The following is a 24,347-nucleotide window of genomic DNA, read 5'->3' on the forward strand; positions in this document are numbered from 1 at the left end:
ATTACAGTATATCATCACAGTTTTTTTTTCTAGCTAGGAGATAATTATTATTAAGTATAAACATATGTGATATGAAAGTCTTTTCTTTCCTCTTTGGTTTATTACTTTACATTACCCAGTGTCTGCAAAATTAAAGGTCAAAGGAGTTTTAAATTAAATACACAACAGCTGGTTATTAAGGGAGGGTAAGTGGAATGGAAAGGGGGAGAGTGACCTGAATATTGTCCTTTGATGACTGGAAGGTTACGGCCAGTTTACCTGATAAACGATGGCAAACATGCATGGACCACAGCCTTGCCAGAGGCAAGATAGCCCATGGCAGTGGTGTTATGGTCAGTTACTCCCCACCAGTTACTCAGTCTCCTCTTTGGAGACACAGAGCCAGAGGCAGTTTAGGAAATGATAATATTTTGTGCAACTTTGAGAGAGAGAGGAAGAGATTGAGGTAACTAATATATTCTAAGAGATGACATGAAGGGAAATGTCCTACAGCTAATTAGCTTGCCTACTTGCTATTTTCTCCACTTTGTTTGTCTTCTGATAAAATGTTCCTGACAGCTAGAATGGCTTATTGTAATTCCAAGTGTCAGACATATCCCAGGCCCTCTCAGAACTTTCCAAACCCCAACAATTCATGAACCCAGTTTGCATGACCAATGTTGAATAATAAACTAACATACTTTGCATATTTGTGGGACTTTCCTTATGAGTGATATTGGTAACATTTTGAGCCTTTTTTTTTTTTTTACTAACTCTGTAAATTGCTACTAAAAAATATCAATGTACCCTGTGATGAATAGCTCACATACTCAATCTCTGAAATGCTACAGAGGAGTCAGGGCTTCATATAAAAAAATTAAAAAATAGAGCTACATGCCACCATGTGGTAAATCAGAAATATTGCACTTTCACAGAGAACAAACTTAAGGAAAATGCATCTTGGATCGGATTTTTCTCACAGAATCATCAACACAGTCTTCATCCAGTGTGACCAGAGATGGACAATCTCAGATTCTTATAAGACTATATTTTAAAATATCATTAAAAAACTACCTTGTATAGAAGATATTTTTCAATTCAATTCAATGCAGTAAGCATTAAATGTTTTTTAGGTTCTAGGTGCTATGGTAAACCCAGAGAATATAAAGGCAACAATTAATCAGTCCATACCTCAGAAAGTTCATTTTCTTTGGGGAGATTATAACACACACATATAAGTAAATATAAAAGAAGGTGATTTGAGCATTGGAAAATAAGGGGGATCAGAAAAAAACTACAAAAAGGAGTTGGCAACTAACATGAATACTGAAGGAAGAGAAAAGTTAGATAAATTTTTGAGAGGTAGAAATAAGGAGAAAGTGCTTTCTGAACATAAGGTATAGGATATATGAATACGTGGAGATGGGAAGTAGGGGAAATAAGGAGCATCTAATCATCTAGTTTCATTGGAATATTGGAACAATGTAAAATCAGACTGGAAAGATAAAGTGGAGCCAGAATGTGGAGAGACTTGAATGCTAGGCTGAGAAGTTGGTATTTTATCTTTAAGATAAAGTCTTTAAGATTCCACCTTGTGTAGAACATTGTTATTTTTAATGCCACTCTCAGAAAGTTTCACAGGCAGTTTGAATAATGTGTAGACTCTAATGGGATACAGAAAACATTTGACAGATTTGTATGCCAGGAAAGTGGGGGGAAGCTGGCAGCGTTATTCCCTTTTAAAGTGTCAGGTAATTTTTTTTTTTTTGGAGATATTAAGCTACTAATTTCAAAGGAAGATGGAATAACATTTTCTACCTGTTTTCATAGATCATCTCAGTCTCTTTGAACACAAATGTTACATCATAGCTCTCGAAACAAGACTCTAAGGTGATGCCACTGTCTCAGAAAAAGTACAGCAATCAAAAAAATTTAGACAGAGCTGTTTCTGAGAGACCCCCATGCATCAATGATTCAGTTCTTACCAGAGTGCTGACCTCCTGCCTTGTGAGACTGGCACCAAACAACACCATACGGCATCAGAAAATTGGTAGAAACACTCTCCTATCTTCTGCTTTACTAATTAGTCAACTTATGAAGAAAAAAAAAACTGTATCCAGGTAGATTTTACCTGGTGAGTGGAAGTGGAAGTGAGGAACCTAGAACCCTTCCTACACACTAGAGGCTCATTTAAATTTTATTCTGTGAAAAATCCAAATTGCCCCAAGGTATAAGATTGAGGCTGCTTAACCTAAATGGCCTGCCATGGATAGCAACCTTCTATATATATCTAATAGTGCCACCTCTACCGTAATTCATGTAGTCCCACACAGAGTTCCATTGTTTTTCTACAACTTCCCTGTGGAACTTAAGTCTACTAACTACCTATCCTCCAATTCTCTACTATTGCTGGCCATGGTGCTGACTGCTTTTCTGTTACTTCTAATAACAGAATTTTCTGTATACTTTGGATAGTAACATTGTTGACACTGTCCTCTGATAATTCCTTGGAAGGCAAAATAAGACATTTTCAGGGAAAAAAGGATACCTTTTAAGGGTCGAAGACAGTATGTTATAGGTGTGTGATAAGTATTTTCATTGAATTAAAAGTTTTTCAGCAAAACCTTAGGTTCCTACAGAGTAAGCAATAATTATAGTTTTATGTGATATCATCAGATTGATGTTAGGAAAATTCCAGAACTCCTTAAGTGACACTGGGAATAGGAGTGCTAGGCAGTTCCACCTCCCCAGCACTACTGTGATAGAGATTATATAGACAGACACATAAATATTCAGAAATCTCATGCTATATATGTAAATGTATATACTGTATGATGCATACATGCGTGCTTATATGTGTACATATGTGTGTACATATGTGTGCTGTATGTACACACACACAAATGTTCCACAGAGTCTCAAAGTCAGAAGGGATTTCAGAGACCTACTAATCCAACCTGTAGCTGAACAAGAATTCCACCTTCAGTATAACTGATAAGTGGTCATTTCACCTTTGCTTGCAGACCTTCTCTGATCATTTTCTGAAACAACCCATTCCCTTTTTGTATAGTTCCAATGGCTGAGAAGTTTTTCCTTATGACAAAACTAAATCTGCCTCTCTCAATAGAACAAATCTGTTCCTTCCTCCATATGGCAGCCCTTCAGCTATATGAAGGAACCTCAACTCATCAACTTCATGTCTCAACTCCTCTCCTGAGCCAACTTTCTTAGAAATTATAATTAAACAGTATTTGGTTCTGACTGGCTACTACTTGTTTTTCTATCCATTTACAATGTTGTAGTCATCACTGACTCTGCTTACTTCTCTCTATATTAGTTCATATAAGTCTTTCCCATGGTTCTCTCTGAATTCTTCATATTCATTGTTCACAGTGATATTCCATCCAGCTGTCAGCGTGAGCTCCATTCCTTCTTGTTTTCCCTCTCCCCAACTCTGACTCCAGGATGCCCATTGAGGACCCCCATATTTTTTGCCATTCTATTCATCTTCCCTTAACCCCATTAATATTATATTCTAAAACTTTTTCAGGAATTAGTCATTCTCAATCCATTTCCCTTTTTTGAAAATTAAGGTAACACTTTCCCCTTTCCAGTACTACAGTATCATTCTCCGTGACTCTCCAGAGGTCCCTGACTATGGCTGAGAAATCACATCTGATAGTTCTAACAGTTCCTTAGAGAAGAGGTATCAAACTCAAAAAATTCATATGTACCTAGTATCTTAAACTTATCAAGGGCAACTCAGTGCTCTTTTTCTATCTCCCTAGTTTTCCTGGTTACTAACAACTTCAGCATTTTATTTCTGGGGGTAGTGCCACTCTGACCCTTTGGGTACTCATTGCTGGTTCATGTGCTCCTAGTCAAACTTCTAGGCTTTCACTAGCAGAGAGAGGATTAAGCTGTTAGGATTGAGAAGAGGTGTGTCTTTGTGCACCATTCTCCTAATACCTTGTCCACTCATTCACTTATTCAACAAGTATTTGTTGTATATTTACAATGTGCAAGGCACCATGGAGAAATTCAAGTTTAAGAAGACATATTCCCTGCCCTCAAGTAGTCTGTATAGTTGGCATAATAAGGCAAATAGACAACCACAGCATAAGGAATTCTTTTATAATGCCTGTCAAAGGAGAGGTGCAAATAATTGATTTAGAAAAGAGAGAGATTATTACCAGCTAAGTAATTTGAAAGGATTCATAGGGGAACCTGAGATAAGATTCTGATAGACATAAATGAGGGAATGAGTTTTGTGTTCTAAAGAGAACTGAGCAAAGGCACGGAGGTATAAAGCATAGGGCATGTTACCACCTTAAAGATAAGAAGAATAGATCACATCTCCCTGTCATCCCTAAGTCACCATTGGCTCCAACAGTGATTATTTAAAGAGCTTAGTATGCATGAAGTTCACATACTAGGCTGCTTTTAAGCCTTATGGATGACACCTCCCAGGTGACAAACTGTCCTGTCAATCACACAAGCCCATACTATTTCTTTCTTTGCCTTCTATGACAGAACACTTTCATTTGGAAGCTACCTTTGCTCACTTACCTTCTCCAAGCTCTTAATTTTGATATCTTGTTTCTGTGTCAAGAAGATGACATTTTATGGGCTATTGGCCCTGTGTTCCTGTCATTCTTAGATTCCTGTATCATAGCAAAAATAATTTTATAATGAAACCCTGGAACATGGAAGGCCATACTAGTTCAGATAGGAGATGGAGTTAGCATGGGTGCTATAATGCTCTCCAAATACTCCATTGGGCTTAAGATAGTTGTGAGTATGGTTAGTGTCCCTCATACCTTCTGTTGGTCCTTTGTTTGCCAACTTGGCTTCAAGTTCCTTATATTGATGTTATTTCACAATTCCAAACTGTTCCTTCTCCGATCTTGCCCTATCTGGAAGTGCTTGCTGATCTGCAGTGAAGAAGATCAGTTTTGTGTAAACTACACAAAAGTCATGTTGGGATTTGGGTATGATTTACAGTGCATGAATAATTGGCCCTTTTAGGTAAGTATAAATCATGTCAGGTTTATTGGGCCTGTCTTCCAGAGAGGTACTGATAAAAGGGTAGTGGCAAAGAGTTTCACATCCCAAAGTGGAAAGGCTCTGGGGACCCTTAAATCAAAACAGCTGGGTTTGAAATGCAGCAAGGTCTCTTTCACACCATTCCTCCCTGACCTGTGCCCTCCCATCAGTGATTGAAGTGCTGGACAAATTGCTAACATGTATACCTTGCATGTTTCAGGGTCAGAGTAGAAGCCTACTGATGCCTTCATGCACAAGAGGTGATTCTTTTCAACCTTTTAGATCTAACTGAGTCAGTCTTCTTTCCCAGGACATGATGAGAAAGTAGAGAATGTGCTGAAGGCAGGAACCTGCTGTGCCACTTGTAAGGAGTTCCACCAAATGAAACAGATGGTATTACAGTTGAAACAAAAGGTATGCTCTCTGGACACATTTTGAAAAAGGGAATTGTGGGCAATGGGTTGAAGTGGAGTCATATTTATTAAAGGAAAGGAAAAGGGGGCCTACAGCACATACTTAGGAAATGAATTGATCTGCTGGAGTGGTATTGAGCCTCTACAGAGTATAACCTAAGCTCTCTGAGGGCAGGATCTATGTGTGCTCTTTCTGGAAACCTCCTCCTATTGACCAGTACTGTGCCTTAGCCCTAGTACAGTTGGTGCTCTAATGTCTGCTGAATTTCTTGAGTTTTATTTGGTGCTTGGGAAAATATACAAACTCTTGCCATAGGAATTCACAATAAAAAAGGAAAAGTAAATAAAATACAGTAATTAGAAAGGTTCTAGTATGAACACTATTCAAAAAGAAAGTTTTCAAAGTTAATATAATCACTCTGTTGGTGGTGAACGTATTTGCTGGAGTCATGTAGCACACTATAGATCAGATCAGCCATCACCATTTATGACAGCATTCCCTGTGCTTGAAACGACTGCTCTTCCTGACACACGGTCCCCAGATATAAAGTCCTCCACGTGTGCTCTAATTTGATTTTTGAATGTGAAAAATGTTTCTTCGGCTGAAGTTCATCATGAGCTTTTTGAAGTTTGGAGCTCAATAATTATAGAGGATTTTCAGCTGACAAAGGATATCCAAGTGGTATGTGAAGCGTGGAGAAGGAAAGCAAAGTTTTAGGGATGAAACTTCATCTGGGGAACACATGTGCAAGACAGCAGCCATATTTAACAAAAGGCACACCCACCCACAAATGGTTATAATTGGTCAGCCCATTTTATGGTATTGCCACACAAGCCTGACAAGAGATCATTTGAGAAAGTAAATCATTACACTATGTCTGATATACTAGGAATTTATCTTGTAAACCCAGCTTGTAACAACCCTTGAGAAAATGCAGAACTTTACATGGAGAAGTCAATCAATCAAAGTATTTAATGAAGAATAAGTAAATATGACTTTTTTAAAAGTCATTCCTAAGTTCTGTTGACCTAATATTGTAAATGATTAATAAAGTACATGGGTTTATCTGCTTTTGACTAAATTCTAGTTTGTCTAATTGGTCTTACTACGGGTCCTTAGTACAACAAAAGGGTATATAGAAAACTTTTCACCTTGAGATCAAAAAGGTTAATAAAGGTGTATAATTCTTCCAAGCTTAGCAAACCATCATGCTTTACAGCTACCCAAATATGTATGACCTTGGACAAGTCACTTTTAAAGCAATAGATTTATATGGATAGCTTTTGTTTTTTTTTTCCATTGGCTACATTTTTCCTTGTAAAACCAATCCCCCACCATCCTTTAAAACAAAATTTTTTTTGTTGTCGAAAAGAGAAAAAAGTCAACAAAGCCAATCAATATGTTACAAAAACTGACATAAGCAGTATTCCACCAATATTGTTCTCCTCATTTCAGCAAAGGGTTGTCTGTGTGTGTAAATGTGGGTGGATGCATGGGGTGCCTTCTCTCTACTTTGGGGCCAAGGCCATTCTTTATAATGTCACAACATTCATTTCTTATTGTTTCATGGGAATTCACTTTTCATTCACATTGTTGTCGTCATTGTGCATGTTCTTTTTCTGACTCTACTTTTCCTGCTTCTGCTTACTTGATTTTGCAACAGTTAATGTAAGTCTTTCCTTGCTTCTTTGTATTCATCATATTCATAATTTCTTTTATTACAATAGTATTCCATGGTATTCATGTGCCATAATTTGTTTAGCCATTCCCCAACTTGTTTCCACATTTAACCTCTCTGGGTCTCAGTTTCCTCATCTATCAGATGAGGGTATTGAACTGTGAATGAATGAATGAAAAGCATTTATTAAGTACTTATTCTATGTAGATCATTGTGCTAAGGTCTCCGGAGAAACAGATAGAAAAGCAAGACTGTCCTTGCTCTCAAGAAGTTCACATTGTAATGGAGGAAACAACACAAAAAGATTTCAGCTGCAAATTACATAGAAAGATCCCCTGGTCCTTAGAATGCAGCAGCAAACAGATGGTAATGCAATCTTCTTTAATGTTATTTTCACTTATATTCATATCTCTTTTGGACGGTGAACCATTTGACAGTGCTGAGGACTCTGGTGTCAAAACTTTTCAGGTCTTCAGTAGCTGTGGTGGATGAGGACACAGAGGAAGGACCCATGGAAACAGGTCTTGTTCCCCAGTAGTCTGAGAGCAGGTTTTTATTCAGGTGGTAGTGTTGGTTTGACTCATCTGGAATAGGCTGCCTTTAATCACTCCTTCAGGACATATCGCTGCTTCAGCTAGTTTGGTCCACCTGTCCCTGAGAGTTGTTAATGGAGATGTCTAGCTCCTACCTCCCCAGGAGGCTAGTCTGATTAGGACAGTGCCACCATTCCTAGGGCTCTTGCCCATACATAACAGAAGTTGGCAGTTAGCGGTCCGTGTGTGGTGACAGGAAAAATGAACCCCTTCTCCACTGTGATTTTACTCCTCAGTCTAACTCAGGAATTCTTGACCATTTTTGCATCATGGGGCTCTAACAAACCCTATGGACAGCTTCTTAGAATAATAGGGTTTTAAAAAATTAATAATTGAGAAAATGCTCCATTTAAGTTAGAGTTTAATAAAAATCAAGACATAATTTTTTCCTAAGTTCATGGTCTCTGAAATCTCTCCATAACTCCAGTCTATGTACTGCATGCTAAAAACTCTTGATCCAGATGTCTGAGGCCACATTTGACTCAAAAGTTTCACTAATTCATGAAAATTTTTTAAGGGCATAATTCCTTAAGTGCAAGCACTGCACTGGGTGCTAGAGGAAGCAGGACATTTAGCTGATATCTAGTCCCGGGGTGGAGAACCTGTGGTCTTCTAGGTCCTGGGGTGTGGCCTTTTGACTGAGTCCAAGTTTTATAGAATAAATCCTTTCATTAAGATGATTTGTTCCGTGAATTTTAGATTCAGTCAAAGGATAGCACTTGAGCACCTAGAGGGCCACATGTGGCCTTGAGGCTGCAGGTTCCCCACCCCTGGAATCCATGCAATCTGATAGAAGAAAAAGACCAAAACACACATAACTTTAATGTAGAATACCAAAAGTCAAGTAGATCAGAAATCTTTAAAAATGCTTTGTCCTGGCTGAAATTTAAAATGCAACATCTAGGAAAGCTGTCATCTCATGGTGACATTTCTAGTGCAAGAAGTATTAAGGAGTTAAGGGTTGTGGTTTGTCTGGAGATTCAAGTATGAAGAAAAATAAGCCTTCACTTCCCCTTTGCAGAGAAGGAAAGATGATTTATATTCATTTTGAGTTGTCACATAGGGATAATCAAATCAGTCATTTTTGGCCTTCTGTGTTCCAACAAGGAAAGCTAAATTTGTCTTGAACTTTAATAAAAATATAATGTTTGCAAAAAGAAACAGAAACCATCAAAGTGCAATGTGTGGGGTTAGGAGGGAAATCTATGTTAATGGTCCCTAATGAGAATTTCAGCCATCGCTTACATAAACAAAGCTAATGATAGAAACCGTTTCCCTGGCTTCATCCACCAGTTTTCTGGATATTGGTAAACACTAGCCAGCTGACAGACTTTAGCAGTGGTAGGTAGGTATTTAAATATCTAAATAGGAATGAAACAAGGAACATGCAAGTTTTGAAGGAAGGCAAACATGTATGTATATATACATATAATACAATATATACATGCAAATATAAACATAGACCAGTGAGGAAAGGAAAACAATCAGTTGCATTGGGGTTGATGAATGCATATGTCATATTCTGTTCATCCAAAGCAGATTTCATAAAGAAACTCATTTTCAAATTGCATATTAATGATTGAAAAATCATAACTTCAACTGTCACTCAGCTTATTAAATTATAAATCTTTACACATTTGCTCACTGAAACCCAGTGCTAGAGGGAAGATGCCTCTAATGGGAAGGAGTCAGTATGGTTTAATGGTAAGAGCACTGACATCAGAGTTGAGGACTCAGGTCTGGTAGACATGCTACTGGTCACCTTTGTTATCTTGGGCAAGTTGCTTAATCTCTCTGGGCCTCAACTTCCTCACCTGTAAAATGGGGGGTGGGAAATGGAACTAGATGATGTCTAAGATTCCTTTCAGCTCCAAATGAGCTAGTAAGTAGAAAAGTCAACTGAGATAATTTCTTATTTAGGAGTTCCTTTGTCTAGTGCATTTCTAACACTGACCTGTACTATTTTTTTTTAATTATCTATGGCAGAAGAAATACACAAAAGAGGAAAAAGAAGCTTTGGCAAAATGCCATCTTTGAGATTCTCCTACATAGTTCTTAGCACAATGTTATGCACACAGTAGGTGCTTAACAAATGTTCATTTAATGTATGACTGAGCAAAAACACCTCTTTTCTATGAAGTCTTTTTGGTACTTCAACAATAAAAGTCCTTTGGATTAAACCAAAAAACAGATCCACCTTATAATGAATTCTACTCTTTACTAAATAACACTCTAACATGGACATTTGAGGAATATCATTAAGGAATAACTAACTCGTTTTAAAAGTGTGCCAATAGATCTTGCACCAGTCACTGCATAAGTAACATTGTGAAGGCTAATTCTGGAAGTAGTGATAACTGATATCTGTATATGGTTTACAAAGAACTTTCACATACAGACTCATTTGATCTTCACAACAACCTCCAAGGCAGACAGGTATATTATTAGCTTTTGACAAATAAGGAAACTGAGGATTAGAGAGTAGGTCACTTGCCTAAAGTCACATTTGGTGTGAATGGTCAAGACTACTTCTTCTGATTTCACCCAATATTCTTTTCACCGAGTGGTTCTGCCTCTAACACCAACCATCTGATACTTGTGGTCACAAATGAATGCTAACCATTAGTACAAATAAGCACTGGGCTGGCAGAGATAACAATACCCATACCCAAAAGAGTTACCAGTACCACCATAAAAGATGGCACAGAGATCTAATCAAGCAACTGTGATCCTAGCATGGCAACCCCTCCACATTCTTAGTGAGGAAAACCAGCTAAGAAAAACTGGAGCTGGTTTACGAATGACGCACTTAGCCATTTATCTTTTAGACAGTGGTCTTTGTCTTGCCAACTCCTCAAAGATAAATTGGAGCCATGAACTCAGCCAGCTCCTCAGAGATCAGCCATTTTCCAGCACAAGTCTTCTGACATGATGAGGTGTGATTGCCAGAGGATAATTCCAGAAGAAACAGGACAAGAAAAAGGATAGTTTGGTTCATTTTGCAAGGCCCACAGGGATGTATGCTGAGTCAGGGATAAAGAAGTCCAGGGAATGACTTATTTTGTTATTGCCTCTGTCCTGCAGGACAGGGAGCAGGCTCTCCATTCCCTCTCATGGGATAGCCCAACCGAGGCATCGAATGGTTCAGGGAGCCAAACAACAACCCAATTTGACTCAAGACTTAAGTGACCAGTTTGTGCTCAGCACTGTGCCAAATGCTGTAAGCATAGAAAGAAATGTAAGATTAGATCTTGCATTCAGGGCGTTTATAATCTCAGTGGAAGAAAAATAAAAATTCAATTCATTTTAATCAAAACTAGCTGAGAAATATTATGGGTGAAACATGTAATAATAATAAAAACAGTTTATTTTATATACTTGTTTTAAGATTTACAAAATACTTTATATACATTTCTTCATCTTATCCTCAAAGCCATTCTGGAGACTAAGTACTGTAGATGTCATTATCCCCATTTTACAAATGTGAAAGTATGCATTAGTGAGTTGCATGTGGTCACTTATTCAGTAAGTATGGGAGATGGGATTTGAACCTGGGCCTCTTCTGAATCCAACTTCAGCTTCCTACTATATTTTGTTTTTTTGTGTTCATCCTTCGCTGCCAAAGAAGACCGTACTGTCAGAGAAATGATGACATGACTTGTACTTGACTTTGTTTTGAGTGAAGGAGGGCTGTGCAGGTCACCAGCCTCACTTCTCCTCCAGAGTCATCTGAATCCAGTGACCAGATATTCATCAGGATGACTAGAGATGACCCAGGATGAGGCAATTGGGGTTAAGTGACTTGCCCAAGATCACACAGCTAGTGAGTGTCAGGTGTCTGAGGTGAGATTTGAACTCAGGCCCTCCTGACTCCTGCACTGGTGATCTATCCACTGCACCACCTAGCTGCCCTCCTACTATATTATGTTGCCCTTAAAAACCAAGACATGATCATAAGAAATAATTAGATATCAACCAAAGGTAGTAGTTAACTAAGAACTCAAATGACTCTAAGTTTAATAGGAGAACAGAGAAGTTCAGTACGTGTAGCCTGCTAGCTTGATGTCTTCACATTCCTATCTCATGTATATCTTTAGTTAGCTGACTGATTTAGGGAAAATTGCTTAACATCTCTGCAACTTGGTCATTTATCTGCAAGTATCATAAAAGAGACCACCAGTTAGATAATACCAACCTACTTCTCTGGCTTGGGAAAAATTGACTTCCAAATGACTCTGAGGTACTTTACCAAAAGCAATTGCAGTTAAATTTCATGTAAATTTTGGATGTGGATATTAATGGTATGATTTTTGGTACCCATGAAATGGAAGGAAACTGGAAGAATGTTACTGTAACTTCCTCCTAAACATTTTGCCTCCTTGCACACACTTTATAATTATTACAGGGAATGGATCCAGGGATGGGACAGCAGCACTTAAACAAATCAAGCTCCTAACATCCTGTCTTTACTTGCAAAAGGCACAGAGGAATTGAAAGTAACCAGAAAATAATTATCCTGCCGAGGTCAGCCAGGAAACTGAGTTTAACACTCACTGTGTCACCCAATGAATATGACAACGTAGTGGATTTTGCAAGGGTGAACACGAGGGCTTCTTAGGAGAGGGATGGAGGAGATTGGGAGATTTTCCTGAAGAAAAGGGTCACCTTGTCTCTGACACCCAGTCTTGAATGCAGAATGTGTAATCATAAGATGTTAGAAATGGGAGGGAACCCTCTGAGCCCATCTAGCACAGGAGTTCTTCACCCTTTTTTGTGTAAGTCCAAAGAAGCCTACAGACTCCTTCATGGAATGTTTTTAAATGCATAAAATAAAATACACAGAATTATGAAGGAATTCAATTATATTGAAATGTAGTTTTCAAAATATAGAAAACAAATTAATGGACTCCAGGTTAAGAACCCCTGATGGCTCAATCTCTTTACTTTACAGGTGATAGAAATAAGGCATCAGAGAGGAGAAGGGATGTGCCCTGTTCATAAATGATAGAAGTTAGACTGGCATGGTGTCATAGAAAGAATCGCACATTTTACAATCAGTGAGCCTGAATCCTGTCTTTGCCACACAGTACTTGTGTGATCTGGGGCAAGACATTGCCTGTTGGAGCCTCATCTATAAAGTGAGAAGGGTTGGATTAGATGACCTCTGCAGTTGTTCCCAACTCTAAGTGGGATCCAAGAACCCAAGTCTTCTGATTCTAAGGCTAGTGTTCTTTCCATTCTACCCCACCAAAGAATCTCTCATTCTTCATATTTGTTTCTTTCACCTGGAAGCAAGAATTGAGTGCTTTCAGGTGACACTAGTCCCTTTAACTCCACCTCTTTTAATAGGACATGTGTTTTAGGCCTTCTTTTTCCCATGAGGGGGTCGGCAGGGAGGAAGAATTCACCAGGTCAATCTATATATTCTCTTTCTGTCAATGTTGAGACCAAAGGCACACATTTGCAGAATGACTGACCAGGGTTAGGAGGCCAGCCTATGGCCATGAATTTGAGCTCAAGTTAATCATTAAATGACCTCTGAGCTTGACCTCAATTTTATAAAGGTCCTGTTAGAATTTACTTTGCACTAGTTTCTTCAAAGAAGTAAGGCTGTCACAAGAAATTATGACAACCTTATATGACAGCCTGACACATTCAACATTTATTATATTCAGAGACATATTTCGTAATAGAGGTATTTAATGTAAATATGGTTGACTCACTCTTCATGAATCTCAAGTTTATTCCACTGGCAGGATAGTATATTTCCGTGAGCAAAGGAAAATGCCAGCTTGTAAAAACATATCACAAGAACACCACACTCATAAGGTCCCCTGTGGATGGAAAACAATGATGCCAGTGGTAATTCTCAGAATCATGTTTCATAATAAAGATGTTGAACATAAACATTGAGGAACTTGATGCCAAAAATAAACAATAGAAAAATAGAAGTGTCTTTTGCCACAGTGAAAGTCTTTTGGCAGCAGAAAACTTACAGTTCTGCCTATAAGTTATTCACACCTAATAGTGTTTGCCCTGGTATTCGGGCAATGGATCAACTGATGCATTTACTATCTTTAATACTTTTCCCTAGAACCTACGTAAGACCTCTTGGCTATCTTTTGATTGTTTCCCTGTTGTTTTATTGTGGAGGTCAATTCCCCTATGTGTAATGTTATCCATAGTATATTTGAAATAGAGGCTGGGAAACGAGTTCTAGATTTATCCTGTATAGCACCTTTCCTATGGATTTCATCACAGTTCTCCCAGAACTTTAGCATGATATTTAAGGCAAAGGAAAAGAGAGAAGGGGATCATCTGAACTAGAAAATGAAAAGTGGAAAGTGACCACCCTAAAATGGTTATTCTGTTTTTGGCCAATACTACAGAGAAAGCACCCAGCAGATTGGATCTCAGGAATTCCATCTTCACAGGTCACCAAATGGGATGCCCTGTTGCATTTCACAATGATATTTGCTCTAGTAAGTCTCCTCTGAACCAAAAACATATGCCTATAGTTACCTACCTAGACTCCAAGGTGGCTTTGGAGGCTTAGGGGCTCTTGAATGTCTGGATATGTCCCGGCCCAGGAGACTCCAGTCAGGTACAGTCTGATTTCTTAGAACAAATGTAGAAATGTTACTTAGTTTCAGAGAGCTGATTTTATCACTATCTTGGAATTGTCTACCAGCCTAGGGTTCATTATTGCCCTCTGTCACTACATGAGAAGCCCCTAAGGGACTTGGAACTCACTGGAGTCATCTCTCTAGAGGACCTTTGACCCTTAGACTTCACATATGCAAGCTGAACCAGCAGATCTGTGTCCATTGGAGATCTGTGTCCATATGTGATGATCTTTCTTACCTCTGCATTACCTAATCTGTGCCTCCAAAAGTTAGTTTGGAGCATTTAAAACCAGTTCTGTTTTCATAAAAAACAAGGCACTCTCTTCATGACTAGCCATAACAGGACAGAATATTGGACATGGAGTATATAGCCACCTGGTTGTTGTGATTTAAGAGGTTGAAAGGGCCTCTTATCAAAAATGTGGCCTTATGGTCACCTGGAGTTCTCCCTCATAGTTATTCCTAATAGCAATTCTATGGCACTTTAAGGTTGGCAAAGCACTACAAATATTTCATCCTTACAACAACTGGGAGGTAGATGCTCTTATTGTCCTCATTTTATAGATGAGGAAACTGAAGTAGATGAAATAACTTAACCAAGGTCACTTAGCTGGAGTTTGAGTCAGGATTTGAACGTAGATCTTTCTGCCTCCAAGTCCAGTGCTATATCCACTGAGCCAACCAGCCTCCTCTGAGTTAACTTCTTTGGGTTACATGTTAGGGTCTATTGGCAAATTGCACATGAAAGTCTTTAGAAAATCCTAATACATGTATAAACTTGAGGAGCTTAGGTTCTACATAGGAACTGTTGATAAATAATGTAGCAAAGTGAATCTGTTAAAGTTTAGAGTAACTACATTACAGACTGTTTTCTCTATCCTCTGTCAAGTGAAAAATAAAAGCTACCATAATTTGGGTCAAGAGGAATTAAATTCCGTATTGGTTATTAGCATAGAACCCAGCTTTCTTTTAAAAGTCATTAAATGAATTTGGAATTTGAAGTTTTTGACGGATTACTTCTATTACACACTATGACTCAAGTTACTTTGATACACTGAAAAAGCTGCAATTTCATTGGTATGGGTGTGCCAACTTTTCATTGATGAAAATTGTTAGTCTTTGTTTTTCAAGATTAATGATGGCCAAAAAGGCACCAAGCAGCCTGTCTTCTGGCTATGACCCTCTCTGAATTTGAGGCTGATCCTCTGGTGATAGGTAACTGAGGGCCTATCACCACACTCAACCACAAAGTCTTTGCAGGTTGGCACACCCTGTTTGTGCTCCATTGATGGCTCAGTATAACTTGATACAACATGGAGAATGGTGAATTTGGAGTCACAAAACCTTGGTTCAAGTCCCAGGTCTACTACTTTGCTTATTATGTGACCTTGGCAAATCTCAACTTCCTTGGACCTCAGTTTCCTCATCTTTAGAGTGAGAGGGTTGAAGCAGTGTGACACAATGGAAAGAACTTCAGAGAACCTGAGTTCAGATTCTTGCACTGACACTCTACATTTATTATCTCGGTAAGTCACTTAATCTCTTTGGGCCTCAGTTTTCTCATCTATAAAATGGAGAGGTTGGACCAGATGACCTTCGAGGTCCCCTCTTGGTCTTAATACATAATATAAATTAATGTTTAACATTTGAGAATCCAGGGCAACCTCTAATTCTGAAGAGATATTGAAAGAAGACTTTGGTGAATGACAGTCTGGGTTATTAAGGCTTAAAAGTTTATGCATCTTATTTGTTTTCTGGAAAGAGTTCATGCTGTTCCTTGCCATCAAGTCAATCCAATTCACCAAATACCTGTTAAGCACCAAGTATGTATAAGACACTATACAAATCTCTGGGGATAAAATGACAATAATTTTACAGTCTATGCCCTCAAGGAGCTTATGTTTTACTGAAGGGGGATAAAACATGTATACTTACAAGTAAATACAAGATATACATTATAAATAATATACTATCATATATGTTATATGATTCATCATATGTAATATAATAAATAGTACCACAGATTAATTATTCTAATTAGTAATATCCAGTGTTTGAATTAATCCTCACATCAGTCATAGGAGGAAACAGGACCCTAAAGAAATAAGTTATAGGACAGGTGAGCTGTAGTGAAATGTGGTAAGGAGGAAGATTTACAGAGCATGGGGTACTTGCTCATCTAATGGAATATAAGTATGGAGGGGATCTTATGGATAGACAACATTGAGAGTCTTTCGGGTAAAGGGTGAAAAGAAGGGAGGATACTACAAAGAAAATACAAATAAATGACACTTGCTTCACAGTTTTACCAAAGGTTACTACTGAGTGTTCAGATGTTAATCTAAGCCTCATCATAGATCCTGATCCCAGAGAAAATGAGGTTCTGTCAGCTAGCCAAAGAGGATAAGTCCCAGAATTCTAGACCTTTTCCAAAAGAGACCTTGGTTCTAGTGTGACCCCACCACTAACTCTGGTGACCTTTAGCTGTGTGATTCTGAGTAAGTCACTCCATCTCTCTGGTATTCAATTTTTTCTCTAATTAAAATGACGAAGTAGGACTAGATGATCCCTAAGGTTCCAGTCTTAGCTTTCTCTGGTTCTTTGTACTAGGAGCACAGCTGCTTTCAAAACAAGCAAATGACAAGATCTTACACAAAACCATGAACCTCTCCTTTCTAACAGTGGCACATTACCCTCTTTCCAGATTGCACTGCTCCCGAACAATGCTGCTGACCTGGGCAAGCATGTCACTGTTGACAAGTTGCTGGCTTCAAACACCTACCTGCCAGGGCCTCCTGGGCAACCTGGAGGTCAGGGCCCTCCAGGTGAGTAAGAGGAGTGGGGAAGGACAATGAGAGCCTCTGGAAAACAAGCAAAACCCTCCAGTGGGCAAATCACATTCCTTCTCCATGCCTTGGTTTCCAAATTTGTGTGAGGGGGTTATAATAGCTAGGGTTCTTCCAGTTCTGGGTCTTTAATTTTGTGTTTAAATAAAATACTAGCAGGTTGCATTACCATCAGCAAGTAAGTCACCAATGCATCACCTACTAGTGGTTGATTGGAGGAAGAATACTGGAAGATCCTAGATGACAGCCAACTGCCTGGGTATAAACTGCTTGCTGAGTGTCCAATGCATAGATTTAAAGAAGTGGGTAGTCAAGACTGGGTCACCAATATCCATCAGCATATTAGGAGTAAAGAATCAGTGCTGTAAAAGTGAATGGGTTCCCTCAAGATAAATATAGTTTTCAGAGAAGTCAAATGAAAACATTTGACTAGTCATTTCTCACTGAGGCAGTTGCCTTTAACATAATTATTAGTTACTAAAGGGAAAGAGGAGGTGTGCAAGCTCATTTTTTAAAAATATGAACTTTCTTATTTGTTATTGGACACCGATAATCCACTAATGTTCAGTTCCATTCAGTTTTAAAGTAATGGGCATCTACAATATAGTAAGTCCTGTGCTTTAGGATTAGGGGATGTGAAGTGAGAAAGTAGCATTTTTGTCTCTGTATAATTTATAATTTAATTGAGGAGTTAAGACCCCATATTTAATAAAAAGTAGTCATTATTACACTGTTGGTAGAACTGTGGAGCAGTCCAACAATTGTGGAAAGCAATTTGGATATATGTCCAAAAGGCTATTAAACTGTGCATACCCTTTGACCCAATAATACCACTACTATATTTGTATCCCAAAGAAATCAAAGAAAGATGAAAAAGACTTATATTTGCAAAAAATATGTATAGCAGCTCTTTTTTGTGGCAGAAAAGAATTAGAACCTGAGGGAGTACCCGTCAATTTGGGGATGACTGAGCAAGTTATAGTACATGAATATAATGGAATACTATTGTACTATCAAAAATCATGAAGAGGATAATTCCATAAAAACTTGGGTAGATTTGCACGAACTGATTCAGAGTGAAGTAAGCAGAACCAAGAAAACAATTTATCAACAATGATGTTGTAAATATAAATAATTTTGAAAGACTTAGGAACTCTAAACAATACAATGGCCAACCACAACTCTAAAGAACTCATGACAAAACATGCTATCTAGTCGAGAAGAGAACTGATTGACTCAGCGTATATTGAAGCATGTTTCCTTTCTTTTTTGTGGGCTGGCCAATATAGTATTTTGTTTTGCTTAACTATACATATCTGTGATGGGTTTTGTTGTTCTTGCATTTTCAATAGATGGAAAAAGGGGAATTGAGAGAGAGAGAATTCAGAAATGAAAATAAATTTGAATTTTAAGAAATACTTAATGGCATACACACATAAAGCAGTTAGATAAAATTGTGATCAATCATTCAGTCAATGAGAATTTATTGCATACTTACTACGTGCCAGGCCATATTCTGATTGCTAGGGATATAATGAAAGGCAAAAAACAAAAAACCAAAACAATCCCTTCCCTCAAGGATCCTACATTCTAATAGGAAGATGATATGTAAATAACTAGTTATATACAGGAAGGATATAGCATGGATGGAAAGTAATCTGAAAGGGGAAGGCATTAGCATCTGGGAGGGTTGGAGAGGATAGAAAAGGTGAGTCTCAAAGTCCTGGAAAACTAAGAGGAAGAGGTGATCTTAGTTTTAAAGCTAGAAGGGACTAAGTAGTCATAAAGCACAATTCCAGGTGAGGAAACTGAGTTCCAGAGAGATTAAATGACTTACTTAAATGACATAGAGGTAGGAGTGTCAGAGTTTGGATTTCAATACAAGTTCTCCAACTCCAAATCTAACATTCTTTCATTCTGTCATGAAGTACAGAAATGGCTGGTACTGGGGGTCAGAAAAAAAGGAGGAATCATCATATACAGAAATGGTTAGGGTAGGCTTCATGGAAGAAGCAGGGACCAAGCTGAAGCCTTGAAAAATGGATATGATTTGGTAGAGAGAAATGAGTCAGAGGAAAAAGTAGAGATAGGGCCAAACTAATTTTTTTCTTTCCTGATTCTGAGCAGATTTTCTGTTTTTCCTTAAATGTGGTAGAGGCAATTTTGAGTCTACATCTATTCACAGAATGAGAGTTGGTATTGGCCTTCATCCCCATACATCTCCGCTAATGTAGGTCCTATGACTAACCTACTTTCTCGTCTTCTCAGAAAACCTCTTATATAAGCATCTTGCTAGGTACCAAAAATGTTGTATCTTTTCTTATGAATTTACTTCAGTCACAGGTTTCTTCTTTTCAAAGGTTGGGACATTCTTGCTTCACTGAAGGGAGGTCATTTCTGATTTTGTATACATATATGCATATGTAAATACATGTATTATGTGTGTGTATGTATGAATATAAAGCCATAGTAGGGACAAGCTATAGAGCCAAGAGAAAAAATTACTATCTTTCTCCTTCATGAATCTATGTCCCAACTTTTGGATTGTTTTCATTTCTGCCTTCTGGTTTCTAACTTGGCTTGAACTGTCCAGGGTGCTGGATTTGGACTTTTGAAAACACACTCCAAAACCTCTACCTATAGCAAAACTGGAAGGGACTCTAAGCAGTTCATATAACTCAGTTTCATGTGAGAAAACTGAATCCTAGAGAGATTAAGTGACTTGCCCAAGGACATACAGGTAGCAAGTATCAAAACTGGGATTTCAATACTCTGACTCCAAGATACATTTCATTCTACCATGTCATGTGTGATGAAATGCAATAATGCTTCTGCTAGAAGCCAGAAAAAAGGAGAAACAATTGTATACAGTAATGGTTTGGACCCATTAAATGCTTACGTAGTTTATGATTGACTAATCATATGCACTGCACCTATTCATGAAGCTCACTTTAGCTTTTACGCAAATTTCTGATTTCTCTAAATTCTTTGCTTTTAATGTTTTAAAACTTTCCCCTGAGGTTTATTAGGGCAGCTCAAGGGCTAATAAGATTCCCCTACAATTAATTATTAATTGGTTTCAATTAATTAATTCACATTCAATTAATATGCTGGTTCTGTATCTTAAGGCAATTCAAGCACAGAATATAAAGATTTATTAAAGAAAAGGTCTCAGGAAATCATTAAATATTTGGCAAAGCTCAGTTCCTAGGATTAGAAGCCAGACGGTTATACTCATTGCCCCCATAGAATTGAAAAGTATAGAGCTCCCCATCCCACACATGTAATTGTAGCTTGGCTGGTAATGCAATGCTTCCTGATGAGTTTATTCACTGTGTAAAGTCTTGTAAAGCATTGGTCCTGGAAGTGACTGGCTTTGGGCTATTGAAGAAATTCTTTGAATCAAAACAAGAAACTAAGATCCTTCCCAACCACGTACCTGAAAATGGAATTCAAAACCTGGATGAGTGACAAGTTTAGATGAAATTTGAACTAGCCTGTCTGTGCTATGACTTGTGACTGGCCCTAAATTGACATCTACACAATCTGAAAATTCTAGAATTTTCCTCAGGGACCTGAAAACCACACTGCTTCACTAGTTGTCACCTAGTATAACCTAAGATGGAAGTTCCCTAAAAGGTAGAAAAGGTAGCTCTAGAGTCATGGACCTATTTGGCAATCTGATGTAACTTATGAACCCCTTCTTAGAAAAATGAATAATCTTTTTAAATTTTTAAATAAAAAATACATCAGATTACAACTGAAACCATTTATGTTAAATTATTGAAGTTTTCAATAAAATTATGAAAGGATACTTTTTTACAATTTACAGATCCACAGATTAAGAATCCCTGCTCTAGGAGAATCAAAATAGAACACTAAGTCTTTTTGCCTCCAGAAAACAAAGAGGTAGAGAGATAATTGCCTGAAATCAACCTTTGAGACATATGAGTCTACTCACTCCCAGTCTTCATCTCTCAGGCTGTTAGATTTATAGCACGTCTTTTAATTACAGGGTCACCTGGACCAAAAGGAAGCCCTGGATTTCCTGGGATACCTGGGCCTCCTGGACAGCCTGGCCCCAGGGGCTCAATGGGACCCATTGGACCATCTCCTGACCTCTCCCATATTAAGCAAGGACGGAGGGGCCCTGTGGTTAGTATTTTTTTCCAATCCATTACTGTGGGGATTTCCTTTTTCTCTTTTCATTTCCTTTTCTGTTTAACAGGATTCTTTTGTCTTTTAGGGTCCACCAGGGGCACCAGGAAGAGATGGTTCCAAGGTACATGATAAAAGTTCAGTCTTTGCAAGCTTAAATATTTCTTTCCATCAAAACTATAGGCACCAACTGATCCTCAAGCACTGTTTAGCACTCCCATTTTCCAGGGAGAGGGGAAAAACTGAGGCAAAGAGGTTTTCTTTGAAATAAGAAAATTGGCAGGAAAATTAGAAAAAGATCTCATGAAGAAAATTTAATAATTTGGAATGAAATCCTCCAGTCCTATTTTAAATTCACCCCTATGGAATAATAATTATTACTATTATAGTAATTATAATAATAATAATAACAAATATATTTTATTCTCTTGAACCAAAGACTTTTGTTAGGCTTTTGCATTTTTTGATATATTTGACTGCAGAAACTAATTGGTAGTTTAACCTTGAGAACTATCTGTTATCTAATGTGGGTGGCACTTTGTGAGGTGGGGCAGGGAGAAAGATGGAGTCCCTCCATGTGATTTAGTTTTCAAAGTTTGCAAGTAACTCCATGAGCTGCCTGGGGATATTTGTGTTCCTTTTGTCAGACCTGGTTTGGAAATATATGGCTTTGGGAGAAATTTGAGACATTGGAGCTGGGCAGCTGTGTACAAGTCCCCGAGGCACAGCTGCAGTCTTACATTTGGTTTTGATCACAGAAGTTTGTTATTTGGTGTTTTTATCTTCTGTTTCTTTTTCTTTTCTTTTTTTTAAAGTAGAAAATGAAATAGTAGACACTTGTTCTAGATAGCAATCTTGTTGTTGATTTTTCTAGGGCGAGAGAGGAGCTCCTGGACCCAAAGGATCTCCAGTAAGTAGCATTTATTTGTCTGATTTTACCAAGTTAGGATGTTCCCTAGAAAGGCTTTTGAATGACCCTTAATCAATGTAGACTCAGATAAAAATAATGACCTCCTTACTTTCTCATTTGATTATTCTGAATAGTGTTTTATTACTTGTGAAAAGATCTACTGAAGCCAGTGCAGCTGGTTTTCTTTTTTCTTAAATCGTGGCTAATCTTTAGGTCAGGAGTTCTTAATCTAGGATTCATCAAATTTTTTAAAAGTAGATTTATTAATCATTGTATTCCAGTGTAATTGATTTATTTGTGATCCTAAGTATTTTATCTCTTCCATTTAAAATCATTATTCTGAAATGCTGATAGACTTCACCAGACTGCCAAAGAAGAGGGGAAGGGATGGTCTGTAATACAAAAAAGGATGAAGATACCCCTGCTTTAGGTAGAAGGCAGATTCAAAACCCTAGTTTTCTATGCATCTTATCTAAGTGTTCTGTGAACACTGACAAGTTTAAAAGAAGAAAAAAATCAGAAAAGAAAAAACATTTTTAAAAAAAACTACTCAGTCCCAACATCCTATAAACTCAACCACTGCTTTGACTATGTGAAACAAAGGTCTCTTTATCTCCATTAAGAAACCCACCTGCTTTTTAATGATGCTCTTTGGGGAAATTGTGCAAAGTAAGTTATATACATGACTTCTGCCCTCTGTGAGATTGCAATCTAAAGCAGACACCATCACCACTAGAAACAGACTCATTAAAGAGCTAGAAGAAGAAAACATAAACTTAGCTAATATTTAACAGACTGCACCTGTAGTATCTGTTTGAGATTGTTATTTCCCAGAAGACAAGGGAAAAGACTACTTACACTTCCTCATATCATGACCAGAAGTGGTCATGACCAAATAATATTAAATGAATTTAATAATAAATATTTTAACAATAAAAAATATGTGTCCACTATATACAAAACTAGAAATCCCTTATTTCTTCTCCAATTCTTGAAAGACTGGTTTCTTTTTAACATGCTTTCACATTGGTTTTAAATTATTGTCATTTTCTATGTATGTAGAATTGACAACATGCTTTTTTTGATTCTATAATTTGTGTATTTTATTTTTCCAGTTGCACATAAAAACAATTTTTAACATTCATTATTCAAAATTTTAAATTCTAAATTCTCTACTTTCCTTCCCTTTCCCTTCTCCCTGAGAATACAAGCAATCCCAGGGGCAGCTAAGTGGTGCAGTGCATAGAGCACCAGTGCAGGAGTCAGGAGGACTTGAGTTCAAATCTCACCTCAGACACTTGACACTCACTGGCTGTGTGACCTTGGGCAAGTCACTTAACCCCAATTGCCTCATCCTGGGGCATCTCCAGGCATCCTAATGAATATCTGGTCACTGGATTCAGATAGCTCTGGAGGAGAAGTGAGGCTGGTGACCTGCACAGTCCTCCCTCACTCAAAAAAAATAAAGTCAAGTACAAGTCATGTTATCATTTCTCTGATGGCATGGTCTTCTTTGCAACGAAGGATGAACACACACACACACACACACACACAAGCAACCCCATATTAGTTATATATGTGCAGTCATACAAAATGTATTTCCATATTAGTCATGTTGCAAATGAAAACAAAAACAAAGAAAGTAGAAAATAAAAGTTTTTTGAAAGTATGCTTTGATCTGCATTCAGACTCCTTCAGTTCTTTCTCTGAAGGTGGACAGTATTTTTCTTCATGAATCCTGTGTAATTGTCTTAGATCACTGTATTACTAAGAATAGCTAAGTCATTCGCAAAACAACATGCCTTTAAAATAAATGTTAGTACTTGTACTTTGGGGAGTCTTTTGAGATGATCATTTTAATTCCACCATTTTATAAATCAGGAAACTAATGTAATTGAAGGATTAAATAATCCATCCAAGGTCATGTGAGTTGAAGGTTTGAGCACCTCTGAGTAATTATCGTCATCTCCAGGACAACCCAGATTGAGCAATGGAATTCAGCAAGTACATTTCCCATCAAGTTAGTGATCAACATTGAGCAGTAGACTTTAACAAATTAAACCACTTTTGGACACTTTAAGTATTGACTAGGGTTGA

At 37.8% G+C, this 24,347-nt stretch overlaps 1 protein-coding gene across 9 annotated transcripts in view; it reads left to right on the top strand.

Annotated features, from left to right (window-relative positions):
- CCBE1 (collagen and calcium binding EGF domains 1) overlaps positions 1-24,347 on the top strand; it is a 345,289-nt gene that overhangs the window by 315,087 nt on the left and 5,855 nt on the right. For all 9 annotated transcript variants that reach the window (XM_072605918.1, XM_072605919.1, XM_072605921.1 and 6 more), the window contains 5 exons: positions 5,336-5,439; positions 17,041-17,161; positions 21,198-21,337; positions 21,429-21,464; positions 22,215-22,250. In XM_072605918.1, coding sequence (XP_072462019.1) covers positions 5,336-5,439; positions 17,041-17,161; positions 21,198-21,337; positions 21,429-21,464; positions 22,215-22,250 — 437 coding nt within the window. The remainder of the gene's footprint in view (positions 1-5,335; positions 5,440-17,040; positions 17,162-21,197; positions 21,338-21,428; positions 21,465-22,214; positions 22,251-24,347) is intronic.

Source organism: Notamacropus eugenii, chromosome 4, assembly GCF_028372415.1.
Source record: "Notamacropus eugenii isolate mMacEug1 chromosome 4, mMacEug1.pri_v2, whole genome shotgun sequence".
Taxonomy (NCBI): Eukaryota; Metazoa; Chordata; class Mammalia; order Diprotodontia; family Macropodidae; genus Notamacropus; species Notamacropus eugenii.